Here is a 14,131-nt window from a genome sequence, read left to right on the forward strand (position 1 = left end):
AGGGAAAAGAAAAAATGCTGAAAACTAGGACCTGGGAGGGGAAGGTTAAGAATAATAATAAAAAGGACAAAAGTATTAATAATATTAGTTGTTTTGAAACGGACAAATAGAAGCAAACTAGCCAGCAGGAAAAAGAATAAAAGAAAAAGAAAAAAATCAGTGGAGGACAGGGCAGGGCACCCAGGCTCTGTCTGAGCACCCAGAGTGTGATGGAGTTCCTGTGGGCCCATAAGGTAGATGGGAGTGGGGGATGGCCGCACCTCCATTCACCAAGTGGGTGTTGGGTAACAAGAGGAATGTTGTACCTTTTCAGTCTTGCAGGTCCCGAGTGTCCTTGGGGTTGCTGGAAAGCAGAACATGTTCTTAAGCCCCAGCAATCTGCGAGAGTGCTGCCTCTTTAAATATCCAAAATCCACTTTTAAACCTACAAAATGGCAGCGTCCTCCGAACCGGTAAGAGTCCACAGCTTAGCCCACCTTTCTCTTCACCTTCTCCGTTTGTTCCCCAGCCACCATGCACAGTTCTCTGTGCAGTCCCTGGCTAGCAGGGTGATTTTTAGGTTAATTCTTAGGTCCTACCACCACTCGGGAATCTCCAAGCTGTCTGTACCATCAGGGTCGCTCAGCTCGCTGCCAGACCGCAACTCCGTATGTCTCCTTTTTTGGTATTTTCATGCAAATTCTTCTTCTAGTTGGGGTTTAGTCCACTTCTGTATCCTTCCCTTGAAGGCTCAGTGGTCCAGGATTATCTTCTGTGTCTGTGTTGATTGGTTTCCCTTTTCTTTGTTGAAGAGAGTCTGTGCAGTCTTTCTGCCAAGTCTGCCATCTTGCCGGATCCCCCAGCTTCATATATCTTAATTAGAAACTATCACTTAAGGTTGTTATGTGTTCAATATAAGTAAACTAGTTATTTAGTTTATTGTGCATGTTAGTTTCAGAATTAATGTGCTATGTCAAAGAAAGCTTATTAAGTATTTCTTACAGTAAGTGGACATTCATTCAAGAAATCACTCCCCGCACATCATTTTTTTAAGAATAGAAAGTAAACTTTATGCGCCGAGACTACACAGGGTCTGAGTTACATTTAAAATATATTTTTCTACTAATAGTCTGCTAACTCCCAATGGTAGTAACTTGAGTTCCAAGTTGTAGTACATAATCTTATCTACTTATTAACATTTGTAGCCTTTTTTTCCCCCAATTTTCCTAGTTTCTTGGTGCTCTTTTAATTAACCTTAAATGTACATTGTTTTCTAACAGTGTTTTGCATAGCCATGACTTCAGTGGGAATAATGGAAAGCATTCTGAAGATTTATTTTATGAGTTTTTATAGCAATTTTACCAGTGTTTAGAAAACAACTACATAATGTATACACAAGAGCTTTACAAATTGATTCTTATTATGTGTACATAAGGAAAGAAATTTTAAAATTAATATTACATGTATCTTTTACAGAAATATCTACACAAGATGTTGACTTGGTGGATTACAATAGTGCAAGCCTTATTTATGTTCTTTGCCACTGAATCCATAGGTAAGTTTCATAAAATTTGATAAGTGTGTCTTCTTTGTCTTCCCCCAAGTTACTGATAAAAAATGTTGAAAATGACAAGATAGCATTAAGGAGCTATTATTATCTTTTAAGAAGCTATCTATTACTGCCTCAAAAATTACCCCAACACACCCTGGTTTAAAACAACAAATGCTATTTCTCATGGCTTGTGTGGATCAGTAATACAGACAGGTACAACCAGACTGGTTCATCTTTGCTTTATGATGCCTGGGCCCTCAGCTGGAAGATTCAGACTTTGGGCTAGAATCCTCTGAAGGCCCATTCATTTATGTGTCTGGTGTTGATGCTGGCTGTACACTGAGGAGGGTTTTGCTTGGGGTGTTGGCTTGAACACCCACATGTGGCCTTTCCATGTGGCTTTGGCTTCCTTATAAGGGAAATATCTGGGTTCTAAGGGCAAATATCCCATAAGAGAAAGATCTAGTCTGATCAGAAGCTGTATTTTAATGACGTAGGGTTGGAAGTCACTTTGAGCACTCCATTGGCTGGAGCAGACACATACACCCACGCAAATCTAAGAGGAGGAAATACAGATCCCAGCCTCATAGTGGAAGGAGTATTAGTCACATTTAAGAACATATGGGATGAACTAAATATATAGGTGTGGTTATCTTTTAAAAGCCCTCATGGCATGCTGGTTAAGTACTCAGCTTATAACTGAAAGGCCAGCAGTTTGAATCAACCAGTCAATTCTGATGTGACAGCCTGCTTTCATGAAGATTTACAGCCTCAGAAACCCTGTAGGGCAGTTTGCTTTGAGTCACAATTGACTCAGTGGCAATGGGTTTGGTTTGGGCTATCTTTGGAAAATATAATCTGCCATAGGGACACAGAGGTCAGGGCACTATAGCATACTACTCAGGACCTCTTTCTTGTTTAACTTTCTTCTTTGCTGATAACAAATCCATTAATTTGAACCTATGAAATTTCTGTTTTTGAGGATAAAAAATAGTAAAATATCAGAAATTTCATAATGTTCAATCTGATATCTGGTATGGTGTATTCTAATCCACATTTCTTCTTGCCCACATGAACGTACAAAATAACTTTATCTTAAAATACTATCACTTTATCTCAAGTAGCCTGCTAACCTATAAAACTAGATCAATTCGACATGGATTGATTTTAATGAGTCTGTGCTTTACTTTGAAAAGTGGAGCATTTGCGTATTTCTTGTATTTCTTACTCTCTGTGATTAAAAATTATTCCCTCTCTGGTTCTATCTTGTGTTCTTATATTACTTTAGAATATATTTCATGTCTACAATTCCCTGTTATTAAGGAGCCCTGGTGGTGCAGTGGTTAAAGCAGTTGGCTGCAACCGAAAGGACAGTGGTTCGAACTTAACCAGCCACTCCACAGGTGAAAGATGTGGCAGTCTGCTTCTGTAAAGCCTTAGAAACCCTACATGGTGGTTGTACTCTTCCCCTATAGGGTTGCTCTGAGTTAAAATCGACTCCACAGTAGTGGATTTGGTTTTTGGTTTATTACTTTAGGGAAAGTGTCACAGGAATGATTTTACCAAGTAAGAGAGGTCTAGAGAGTTGTTAGGACTGGCCGAGAGTCAAAGGGTAAGTAATTAGCCAAGATCTTCTACAAAATAGAGTTCCATACTATTAGCACTGAGACTTAAGTATACCAAACTATACCCGTTGGTGACAAGTCTCTTCCAACTGATAACAACCTGATAGGTCAGAGAAGGACTGCCCCATAGGGTTTCCAAGGCTGTAAATCTTTATGGAAGTAGACTGCCACATCTTTATCCCTTGGAGCAGCTATTGGGTTTGAACCACTGACCTTTCAGTTGGTAGGTGAGCGGTTAACTACTGCACCACCACGCAAAGTGATATTAACAAGCCACATTATATTTTCAAGGTTTTTTTTCAATTTCAAGTTCTTTTCCTTTTATCTTTAGCTGCTTGATTCAGTCACTTCTAAGGGAACCTTCCAGACTTACTATTGTGACTAGATTACCTGTCTCTGGAGAGTAGTAATGATGATGATAGGCTACAATTTATTGGAGGCTTATTGAGTTGTAAGCATTATATTAGGTATTTTCCGTAAGTAATTTTTTAAATTAACCTTTCAAGATGGCTACTATTAACTTCCTTTTCCAGGTAAGAAAACTGAATTTCAAATAGGATAGCTAACCACACAAGGATAAATGGGATTCCCTGGGGAAAGCTGCCTTAAGTTTGTGGACAGTGAGCCTGGAGAACGAGAATAGAGTCAGGCCAAATAGTTGGTGTGGTGATACATTATCTTGCTATTAAAAGAAGCCCATTAAATAATTTGAAATAGGCAAGTAACATATTTAGGTTAGAGCAATAACTCTGGTAGCAGTATGTAAGATAAACTGGAGAGGGGTCAAACTGTCATTTAATATGACGGTCTGAGTTTCAACAACCAGAATATAATTGCCAAGAAAGGGTTGATAATAGGATATTATGAATATATAACAAACAATGCTCGGTGCAGTATTTTAAGTTGTAGTTTAACCCACTGCCATGGAGTCAAATCTGACTCATAGAGACCTCTCCTTGGGTTTCCGAGGCGGTAGCACTACAGAAGTAGATTGCCCAATCTTCCTTCCGAGGAGTGGGTGGTGGCTTTGAACCTCCAGCCTCTGGTTAGCAGTCAGATGCCTTAGGCACTATGTCACCAGAGCTCCTACATGAAAGGTTGGAACTAGTGATAGTTGATAAGTGATACTTACCAACATGTAGTAGGTAGTAGTTAAAGCATATATTTACATTTTATTATTTTTAGCCAGTCTGATACTTTGTTTTTTAATAGAGATTTTAATCCCCTACATGTATTGTTAAAACTAACGTATTTACCCGTCTTGTTCTATTCTTTTTTACTGCTCCATTGCTGTGTCCTTTGTTGCCTAATATGAATGATGTGTATTATCTCTCTCTTCCACCTCCCAGTTCTATCTCCCAACAGCATTCAGATCTGGAGAGATCCTCTATAAGATGAAGAATTTAGTTTAGATCCTATGCCTGAATCAAGGGGCAGGCTCAGTGATAGGGCAAGTATGAATAATGCTGTGGGCAGTTTGTATATCTTACAAGTTAGAATAATATACTAAAGCATTTGAATGCAACCCAAAAGGCTGGAGGTTCAAACCCATCAGCCACTCCTCAGAAGGAAGATTGGGCAATCTACTTCCAGAGATAATGCCTTAGAAACCCAAGGAGGGGTCATTATGAGTCGGAGCTGACCTGATGGCAGTGAGAAAGCCTAAATAGATTTTTCTTAATCCAATGTCATCTGTTTTTATTATTTGTGTTTTTCTTTATAAATGTAGGCATTAAATTCTGTCAGTGTTTGTTTCCAGTTATGTATTTTCTTTTTTTTCTGTGTCTGGCTATAAGACAGATAAAATTTTATAATCTTATGTTTTCTTCTGTTCCTTTTCAGGTGTACTTCTAGATCCATGTGGTCTTATCTACCCTGAATCTCCAGTTGTACAACTTGGTTCTAATTTTACTGCAGTATGTGTACTAAAGGAAGAATGTATGAATGATTATGCTGTAAATTCTGAGAACATTTTCTGGAAAACCAACCATGCTACTGTTCCTAAGGAGCAATATACTATCATAAACAGAACAGCATCTAGCGTCACTTTTACAGATATATCTTCATTAAATACTCAGCTCACTTGCAACTTTTATGCATTTGGACAGATTGAGCAAAATGTTTATGGAATCACAATAATTTCAGGCTGTGAGTTTTTTTGAGGGGAGAGGGTCTTTTTTCAGACTTTATCATGACCACATTTTCATTGTTGTGTGTTGGTTTTTATGAAATGAAATAATTTGTGGCCTCACTGACTTATGGGCACGTTCATTAAAAAATAAAAAACCTTAGAATTAAGAACTGTGTTTGCAGTTTTAATATACAAAAGCTAGAGAGTAACATTAAGTTTTATATCTGTCCTTGAAAATGAAGCATCTGTCAGTTTCTAGAATATTCCATACAGGAGGCCCCCAAGAAGGTATTCATAATTGAAACCTGTGAATATATTCATAGTAACTTTCAGTATCCCCATAATTACTGAGAAATTGCACATATAAAGCAGCTAACCAGAGGTGAATAAATACTGGGAATATACCTTCATAGAGGTCAAAGTAAATATAGAAAACTTTCCATGATCCAAAAATTGATTATCAAATTTGTGAATCACCTAAATTTTATAATTTTGATATTTGTTTTTTCTTGGAAAGAATAGCTGGATAAGAACTATATATCAGTTATTTTTGCTTCTACTTATTTTGGAAATAGATTGCCCAGTCTTTCTTCCAAGGAGTGGCTGGTGGGTTTGAACTGCCAGCCTTCTGGTTAGCAGTCAAATGCCTTAGGCACTATGCCACCAGAGCTCCAACCACCAGGAGCTCCTACTTACTAACATGTGCAAATATTTTTTTTAAAAAAATCTTAATTGCCAGGGTATATTGTAGTTATAAATGAAGTTTAATTTTCTAGAAAATTAATTTGAAACAAAATACTAAATGACAATTATGATACAAAATGTGTATTACTATCTAGAAGTAAGTTTGAGTTTAAATAATAGAAAATAAATTAACTTCTTAGTAACCAGTGTTCCATTATGTACTTTTTGCTTGAGTTTGTGTTTTCTATCTAATTATAGGTTATAAATGTCTTGTGTGTCATATGAAACTTTTTGGGTTTTTGCTCTTTTTTTTAACGCTAATTATTCTCTTTTAGTGCCTCCAGAAAAACCTACAAATTTGAATTGTATTGTGAATGAGGATAGGTATATGATGTGTCAGTGGGATCCTGGAAGGAAAACAGGTTTGGAAACAAACTATACTTTAAAATCTGAATGGTAGGTTATTTCAAGTTTATTGTGTTTTGAATTTATTAAATTAATCCTTTTTGCTGAGGTTTTTATTTTGTCAAGTAGTAATATTAAATGGAAAATTTTAAACATTTTATTTAACTTTACATTTTAGAACATTCCAAACATACATGAAAGTAGAAGGGATATTGTAATCAACTCCTGTGTCCCATCATCCTGCTTCAGTAATTCTCAGCCTATGGCCATTCTTACTTTATATTAAAGTACCACATCTCAGATTATTTTGAAAAAAAACCCAGACATCATGTTTTATCCATAAATATTTCAAGCATTGTTGATGTTAGGTGCTATCAAGGATTTTCATTCATGGGAACTGGATGTTACAGAGTAGGATATCCACAGGGTTTCCTAGGCTGTCATCTTTACAGAAGCAGATCACCAGGTCTTTCTCCTGGGTTGAGGGGAAAAGGGGTGTTCCAAACCATTAACCTTTGCTTAGCAGCTGAGCATTTAACCATTATGCTGCAGGGCTTCTTAAATGTTTCAGTACATCTCTGTAAAAGATGAGAACTGTCAGGACCACAATACCATATTACACCTCAATATAATTCAAAATACTTCATTACCAAATACTCAGTAAGTGTTCAAATTTCCCCACTCGTTTTACAATATATTTTTAGCACTTGTTTGAATCAGGATACAAATAAGCTGCCTACATTGCAGATTTGATAAGGCATTTTGTAAGTCACTTAATCTGTAGGTTCTCCCTGCGTCTTTCCTTTTTCCTTGCAGTTTATTTAGTTGTTATATATTGTACATTGTTCAGCATATTTCTCTGCCCTTCTATTGCCTAAAAATTGATATTAAATCTAAACTCTTGATCAGATTCAGTTTTGATTTTTTTCTTCTCCAAAAATATTTCATAAGAGTGGTGTGTACTTCCATCAAGAGACATGTAACAACTGATAATAAGCTTGAGCAATGGTTTCATCTTTCTCAGCCTGTTCCAATCAGTGTAAAATTCCTCATTAGGTTTGGATTGTTTGAGGAAGATTATTTTTTTTCCCTAAATGTAGAAAAGTCAAAGGAATTTTATATTAAACGCACATATACACATTATACATACGCGCGCGCACGCACACACACATGTTGTTGTTGTTATGTGCCGTCGAGTCGGACCCGACTCATAGCGACCCCTCCTTGGGTTTCCGAGGCAGTATCACTACAGAAGTAGTTTGCCCCATCTTCTTCCGAGGAGTGGCTGGTGCAAGTAAACTTTATGCATAGTGAAATGCCCAGATCTCACTTGTAATCATTCACTGAGTTTTGACAAATGTATACATTTGCGTATCTCAAACACCTACCCAAGGTATAGAGCATTATCACCTTCCTCAGAAAGTTCCCTCATGCCTTTTCCTAGTCTTTCCTTGCCATCATTCCATCCCCATGAGGTAACTAAACATCTTTACCATGGATTATTTTTGCACATTCCATAATGTCATACAAATAGAATAGTACCTTATCTTCTGTGAAGGATTTTTGTGACTCATCAGAATGTTTCTGAAACTTAATCATATCGTTAACTTTCTAGTAATATTTTTACCTAAAATTTGAGCAGTCATCAATGAGGGTTATTTTTTTATGAGTTATAAAATCATGGTATTTTATCATTTCCTTTTCTCTTTTATATCTGAAATACTTAAGGCAAACTTCCCTTCATCAACTGTTGGTTACCCTGAGGTACTATTCATATAATTTTTCTCTTACGTCTACATCTCCTTTTGTTTATACTGAAAACTCTAGCTCCCAGCAGCACCAGCATAATTTGCTCTATCCCATTATAAACCAATAGCTACTTTTAATATTTGCCTTTCCCACCCACTGCCATAAGGTTACTTTTTTTTATCCTTCCATTTTGAAAAATAGTTGTGTATGTAAATATGTTAATTTGGGTATAATTTATACATAACCAAATAAGGAAAGAAAAAAAAAAAAAAAACACTGCCATCAAGTCAATTCTGACTCATAGCGAACCCCATTGGGTTACCAAGGCAGTACATCTTTACGGAAGTAGATTGCCCCATCTTCCTTCCGTGGAGTGGCTGGTGACTTTGAACCGCCAACCTTCTGGTTAGCAGTCAGGTGCTTTAGGCACTGCACCAGCAGAGCTCCTTAATTTGTACATAGTGAGTAAATATAGTAATATCACTTGAAGCTTTTTATTTTGATCAGTGTTAGAAAAGTGATTGCCTGGGTGGAGTGGGGTTGACTAAAAAGAAACTAAGCGAATTTTTTTATTCTTATCCCTATCTGCTAACCAGAAGGCTGGTGGTTCAAACCCACCAGCCACTTCTCGGAAGGAAGGTTGGGCAATCTACTTCCGTAGTGATACTGACCCTCGGCAACCCAAGGAAGGGTCGCTGTGAGTCGGGTCCGACTTGACGGCACATAACAACAACATCCCTATCTTCATATCAGTCCTGGCATATTGTACTCAGAAAAAGCATTATTGTGCTTAAATAAAGACATTTCTGGTTCAGTAAGGATTCTCTTTCAGGAAATGGAAAAAACAGTGCTAGGAACTTAAGGAAATAGATAAAAATAACATTTGGAAAAGATAGGATAGATCATGAAATTCTAAAATGCAATGTTCTTATAGCAGAATTTTGAAAATAATTTTCTAATTTTGATATATATATCAAACTTAAAGAGAGACTGGTTAATTTTAAGAAATTGTACTTGCTTTTAGTGATGAACAGTTTATTCTAAACTTTGCTATGACAGTCTGGATCTCAACAGACCCTTTTCAAGTAATCTTTTTCAGTCTAACTTTTTAAACTCTGTTTTTAGTGACTGACTCTTACAATTTTGTATTTAGGATAACTGAGAAGTTTGCTGATTGTAAACCAAAGCATGATACACCCAATTCGTGTATTCTTGATTATCTTCCTGTATTTTTTGTCAACATTGAAGTCTGGGTGGAAGCAGAGAATGCTCTTGGGAAGGTTACATCAGATCATATCAATTTTGATCCTGTAGATAAAGGTAATTATAAACCTGAATTTGGGAATTTATTCGACCATACACTGGCTTATAATTTAAAATAGTTTTCAGATTTTAATTAATACAGAAACAAGCAATTGTTTGATTTTCTTAGTTATTTCTTACGAAGCCATTTTATCAGCAATATTAAAAATAATTTAGGAAAAATAACTATCCTTAAACCCACACTCATAGCTGTTTTTATTTTGAATATTATGGTATAGTCCACTCAGTGATTGCGTAGCATTTTCTTTTTTCATGATTATAGAGGTTAGGGAAGTAACAGGCTACAGCTCATGTTCAGGAATGCATTTTTTTTTTAACTTGATAAATAATAAGTACTTAATTGTATTTTGATAGCCTAACCTGTAAAGATTAACAAATGGAATAAAAAAACAAAGAAAATTAAAGTTTCTTTAAAAACTTTCCTTTCCATTATGATAGCATGATGTAGCATAGTTTTCTGTTTAATTAGTTCATTTGGTAAGGATAAATGAGTATTGTAAAATAAAGAAAAATATAAAGAGTATATTTTAATTTATATATGAAGTTTTAAAAATAAAATATGTTAAACATGAGGATTTATTTTATTCTTTAGTGAAGCCCCACGCACCGCATAATTTATCAGTCAGAAACTCAGAGGAACTGTCTAGTATCTTAAAATTGGCATGGATCAACCCAAGTATCGAGGGTTTTATAAGACTGAAATACGACATTCAATATAAGACCAAGGATGCCTCATCTTGGAGCCAGGTAAATTGAAAGTTATGTTTGTTTCAATAATATTTATTGTAGATCCTCTAACCTAAAAAGTCTCAATCATTTTCTGAATGTCTTAAGTATCTGGTAAGATGAAATATTGTGCTTGATACCTTTTCTAGAGCTTTATTTCAAGCAAGGACAAACAGGATGATGTCCAGATAGAAAACATAGACTTGCTGTATACTGGCACCTTTAAGTGAAATATGAAAGGGATGTATGCAAGGCTTTAGGAAATGTCATTTTTGATCAGAGATGAGATAGGAATACAAGTGATAAGCAAATGAAGTGAAGGCAAAAATAAAGGGATTATATGAATAAAGTAGAGCAGGAGTTACTGAAGAAAAACGCATTGTCCAAATCCAGCCCAGTGTTGCTGAAGTTTTATTGGAACACCATTCTCATCTATGTAATGTTTATGTATTTTTTCTGCTACAGTGGCACCTATTCCTTACTTATCAACTATCTCATTATCTGACATTTTGCATTTACAACAATAGTTAAAAAATCTACTCTCTGATTATTTTACGCACATAACAATATAATAAATGCCGAGTGTTAGGATGAGAGTTAACACTGTCTGTGATGGTTAAAGTTAAGTGTGAACTTGGCTGGGCGATGATTTTTAGTGGTTTGACAGTTAGGTAATGATATAATTTGGTAGTTACACAATGATGTAATATGCCATTTATGTAATGATATAATCATCCTCCATTTTGTGATCTGATGTGGTCATCCTCCATTTTTGCCTGACATTGATTTTCACATAATGATGTTATCTTTGGAACCTAACGACGTCAATAAACGAGAAGTGTGTATGGTTCCAGCGGAGCTCATCTGACTCACAAAGCCTAAAATATTTACTCTGTGTTTATAGATAGAGCACTGGTTGCACAAGATTAAGCACTCACCTGCTAACTGAAAGATTGTAACAGTTCAAACACACCAGCAGCTCTGTGGGAGAAAAGATCTGACAATATCCCATCAAGATTACAGCCTAGAAAACCCTGTAGGGTAGTTCTACTCTGTCCTACAAGGTCTCTGTGAGGATAAATTGACTTGATAGTACACAACAAACAGCAACAACAGCCCTTTACTAAAAACATTTGCCAGTCCCTGAGATAGAAGAAGGTTTTTGTGGGAAACTTGTAAGACTGGAAGGAGAAGAGGTTAAATTAGAATGCTGCACCCAATGATAAGGAGCCCTGTTGGTGCAATGGTTAAGCATTCAGTTGCTAACCAAAAGGTTGGTGATTCAGACCTGTCAGTGGTTCCATGGGAGAAGAGATAAGATTACAACCTAGGAAAACCCTGTAGGGCAATTCTACTCTGTCCTATAGTGTTGCTATGATTCTGAATCAGTATTATGATATACTGCACCACCCAAAGATGATGATGCTGTAATCAGAGGGAAATTGTTAGAGTATTTCAAAGGCTATCTCTGTAGCATTCAGCTACCCATACTATTCTTTGTTATGACTGGTTGTCACTAAGAGTATGTAGGCTTTTTGTTTGTTTCTCTGGTTGCACTAATTAATGCACTGCTTCTGCCCTCTGTCCCACTTATAAGTGTCCTCTACCCCCACTTATCTTCAGGGCTCAGAATCCAATTTAAAAAAAGAAACAAATAAAATTGGATTAATATTGCAGGTTGTACCAAGTGGATACATACCTGAGGTTCTCCAAATATTTTTTAATATCACAGAATCTTAATCTGGTGGTACAAAATAGACTGACTTCTATTTTGTACCCAATATTGAAATCTCAGAGTAGGAGAAAGAATTAAAGAAGATAGGGCTTGTTGTCGTTGTTATTTGCCGTCGAGTCAGCCCCGACTCATAGCGACCCCTCCTTGGGTTTCCGAGGCAGTATCACTACGGAAGTAGGATTGCCCAACCTTCCTTCCGAGGAGTGGCTGGTGGGTTTGAACCGCCAGCCTTCTGGTTAGCAGTCAAGTGCCTTAGGCACTATGCTACCAGAGCTCCTAAGTTATGTTTTTTTTTTTTTTTGGTCTGTCCAGATCTGCATTCTGCCCTTCTCTGCCTGACTCTTTTGTCTTGAGATATGACCTTTATGTATTCCATCAGTGAGTTACTATTCCTTCTAGTTTCCTAGTAAGTTTGGCTGGTGAGGGGAGGAGATCTGGCAGGAGAGAAGAGGAGCAGAAGAGAGTGAGATCTGTGTTTTTATTCCCCTTCCCTCCCTGGAACTGGCTGTGTCTCTCACCTGAAGGTCACTGCTCTATGAAGGCAACCCACTCTTTCTGTCCCTCTTCTTCCAGGTTCTTTTTGGTACCTTCTCTTATCCCTATGGGCATAATGATAAAATTTCCCTCTGCTACAAGCTCCAGTATACTGACTGTCCCTCTAAGGAAGTTTTCCTACACCGTGCTTAGTCCCTTTACTAAATCCTCCTTGAATGAATTCTAATTGCACTGTACCATTTTTTTTCTTTTGAGATTCTGAGTGTTACTGGCCACATGGAAGAGAGAGAAAAAAAGAAGGAAGAATGATAGATATTTCCATACTTTTCAAACCTAGTAACTTTACTGTTTGGTTTTTTTTTCAATGCTTTTTAATTCGTATTTCTTTTTTTCTAGAGTTTAAGATAATTTATTAGTCTTGCTTCATTAAATTGATTTCCAAAATTTTATACAATTTATAAAACCTGTTGTAAGTATCATTGGATTTTGTTGTTGTTGTTGTTCTTGTTGGTTGTTTTGTTTTGGTTCAGATTCCTCCTGAAGATACATCATCCACCCGATCTTCATTCACCATCCAGGACCTTAAACCTTTTACTGAATATGTGTTTAGGATGCGTTGTATGAAGGAAGATGGTAAGGGATTCTGGAGTGACTGGAGTGAGGAAGCAAGTGGGATCACATATGAAGCTAGTAAGTAAATTCAGTCTATGAAGAAGTAAAGTTATTGGAATTCTAGCTGTATATTACTTCTGTTTGGCTTTAATAATACTGAGCTTAGGGTAGAACTCATTGCTGCTGCTTTTTTACTTTCTTGGGTTGAGGTGATCATCTGTTTGCATTTATTTCATATATTCTTGCCATCTTTTTTTTTTAACACTTAATTGTGTTTTAAGTGAAAGTTTACACAGCAAATTAGTTTCCCATTAAACAATTTTTACACACCTTGGTCCATGACATTGTTTGCTATTCCCAGAATATGTCAGCACTCTCATCATTTCCATCCTTCCTTCCTTGTTTCTGTCCCACCAGTTTCCTTGCCCCTCCTTGCCTTCTGCCTTTGCTTTTGGGCAGATGTTGCGCATTTGATCTCATATAGTGGATTGGTCTAAGGAGCATGTTCTACATGATGTTATTGCTTATTTTATAGACCAATGTATTATTTGGCTGAAAAGTCACTTCCAGGGGTAGATTCAGTTCCAGATTAAAAGAGTATTTTAGGACGACAGTCTTGGGGGTTCCTCCAATTTCTATCAGTCCAGCAAGTCTGATATTTTTTATGAGTTTGAGTTTTGGTCTACATTTTTCTCCCATTCTAACCAGGACCTTCTGTTCTGTCCCTGGTCAGAGTAGTCAGTGGTGGTAACTGTGTACCATCTAGTTTTTCTGGTCTCAGACTAGAAGAGGCTGTGGTTTGCATGGGCCATTAGTCCTGTGCACTAATTTCTTCCTTGAGTCTTTGTTTTCCTTCATTCTCATTTGCTTCAGATGGGAAAAAAACAATAGTTGTATCTTAGATGGCTGCTTGTAAACCTTTAAGCCCCCAAACGCAACTTACCAAACTAGGATGGAGAGCATTATCTTTATGAACTGTGATATACCAATTGACTTTAGATGTCCACTGAGACTATGATCCTTAGCTTTAAAGCTGAGTAACTCAGTTCCACAAGGTGTTTGAATATATCTCAGAAGTTTTAGTAACTGTGTCCAATATATAGATGAATATATGT

The 14,131-nt window shown here is 36.6% G+C and overlaps 1 protein-coding gene across 1 annotated transcript in view; it reads left to right on the forward strand.

The window, feature by feature from the left end:
* Positions 1-1,461: 1,461 nt before the first annotated feature.
* The window catches only part of IL6ST (interleukin 6 cytokine family signal transducer), a 58,566-nt gene continuing 45,896 nt past the window's right edge, over positions 1,462-14,131 (forward strand). The window contains exons 1-6 of the mRNA XM_007944168.2: positions 1,462-1,534; positions 4,999-5,304; positions 6,307-6,427; positions 9,279-9,445; positions 10,041-10,195; positions 12,935-13,094. Coding sequence (XP_007942359.1) covers positions 1,471-1,534; positions 4,999-5,304; positions 6,307-6,427; positions 9,279-9,445; positions 10,041-10,195; positions 12,935-13,094 — 973 coding nt within the window. The 5' untranslated portion in view covers positions 1,462-1,470. The remainder of the gene's footprint in view (positions 1,535-4,998; positions 5,305-6,306; positions 6,428-9,278; positions 9,446-10,040; positions 10,196-12,934; positions 13,095-14,131) is intronic.

This window comes from Orycteropus afer, unplaced genomic scaffold (assembly GCF_000298275.1).
Source record: "Orycteropus afer afer isolate SDZICR_OR568_19922 unplaced genomic scaffold, OryAfe1.0 scaffold00122, whole genome shotgun sequence".
Lineage (NCBI taxonomy): Eukaryota > Metazoa > Chordata > Mammalia > Tubulidentata > Orycteropodidae > Orycteropus > Orycteropus afer.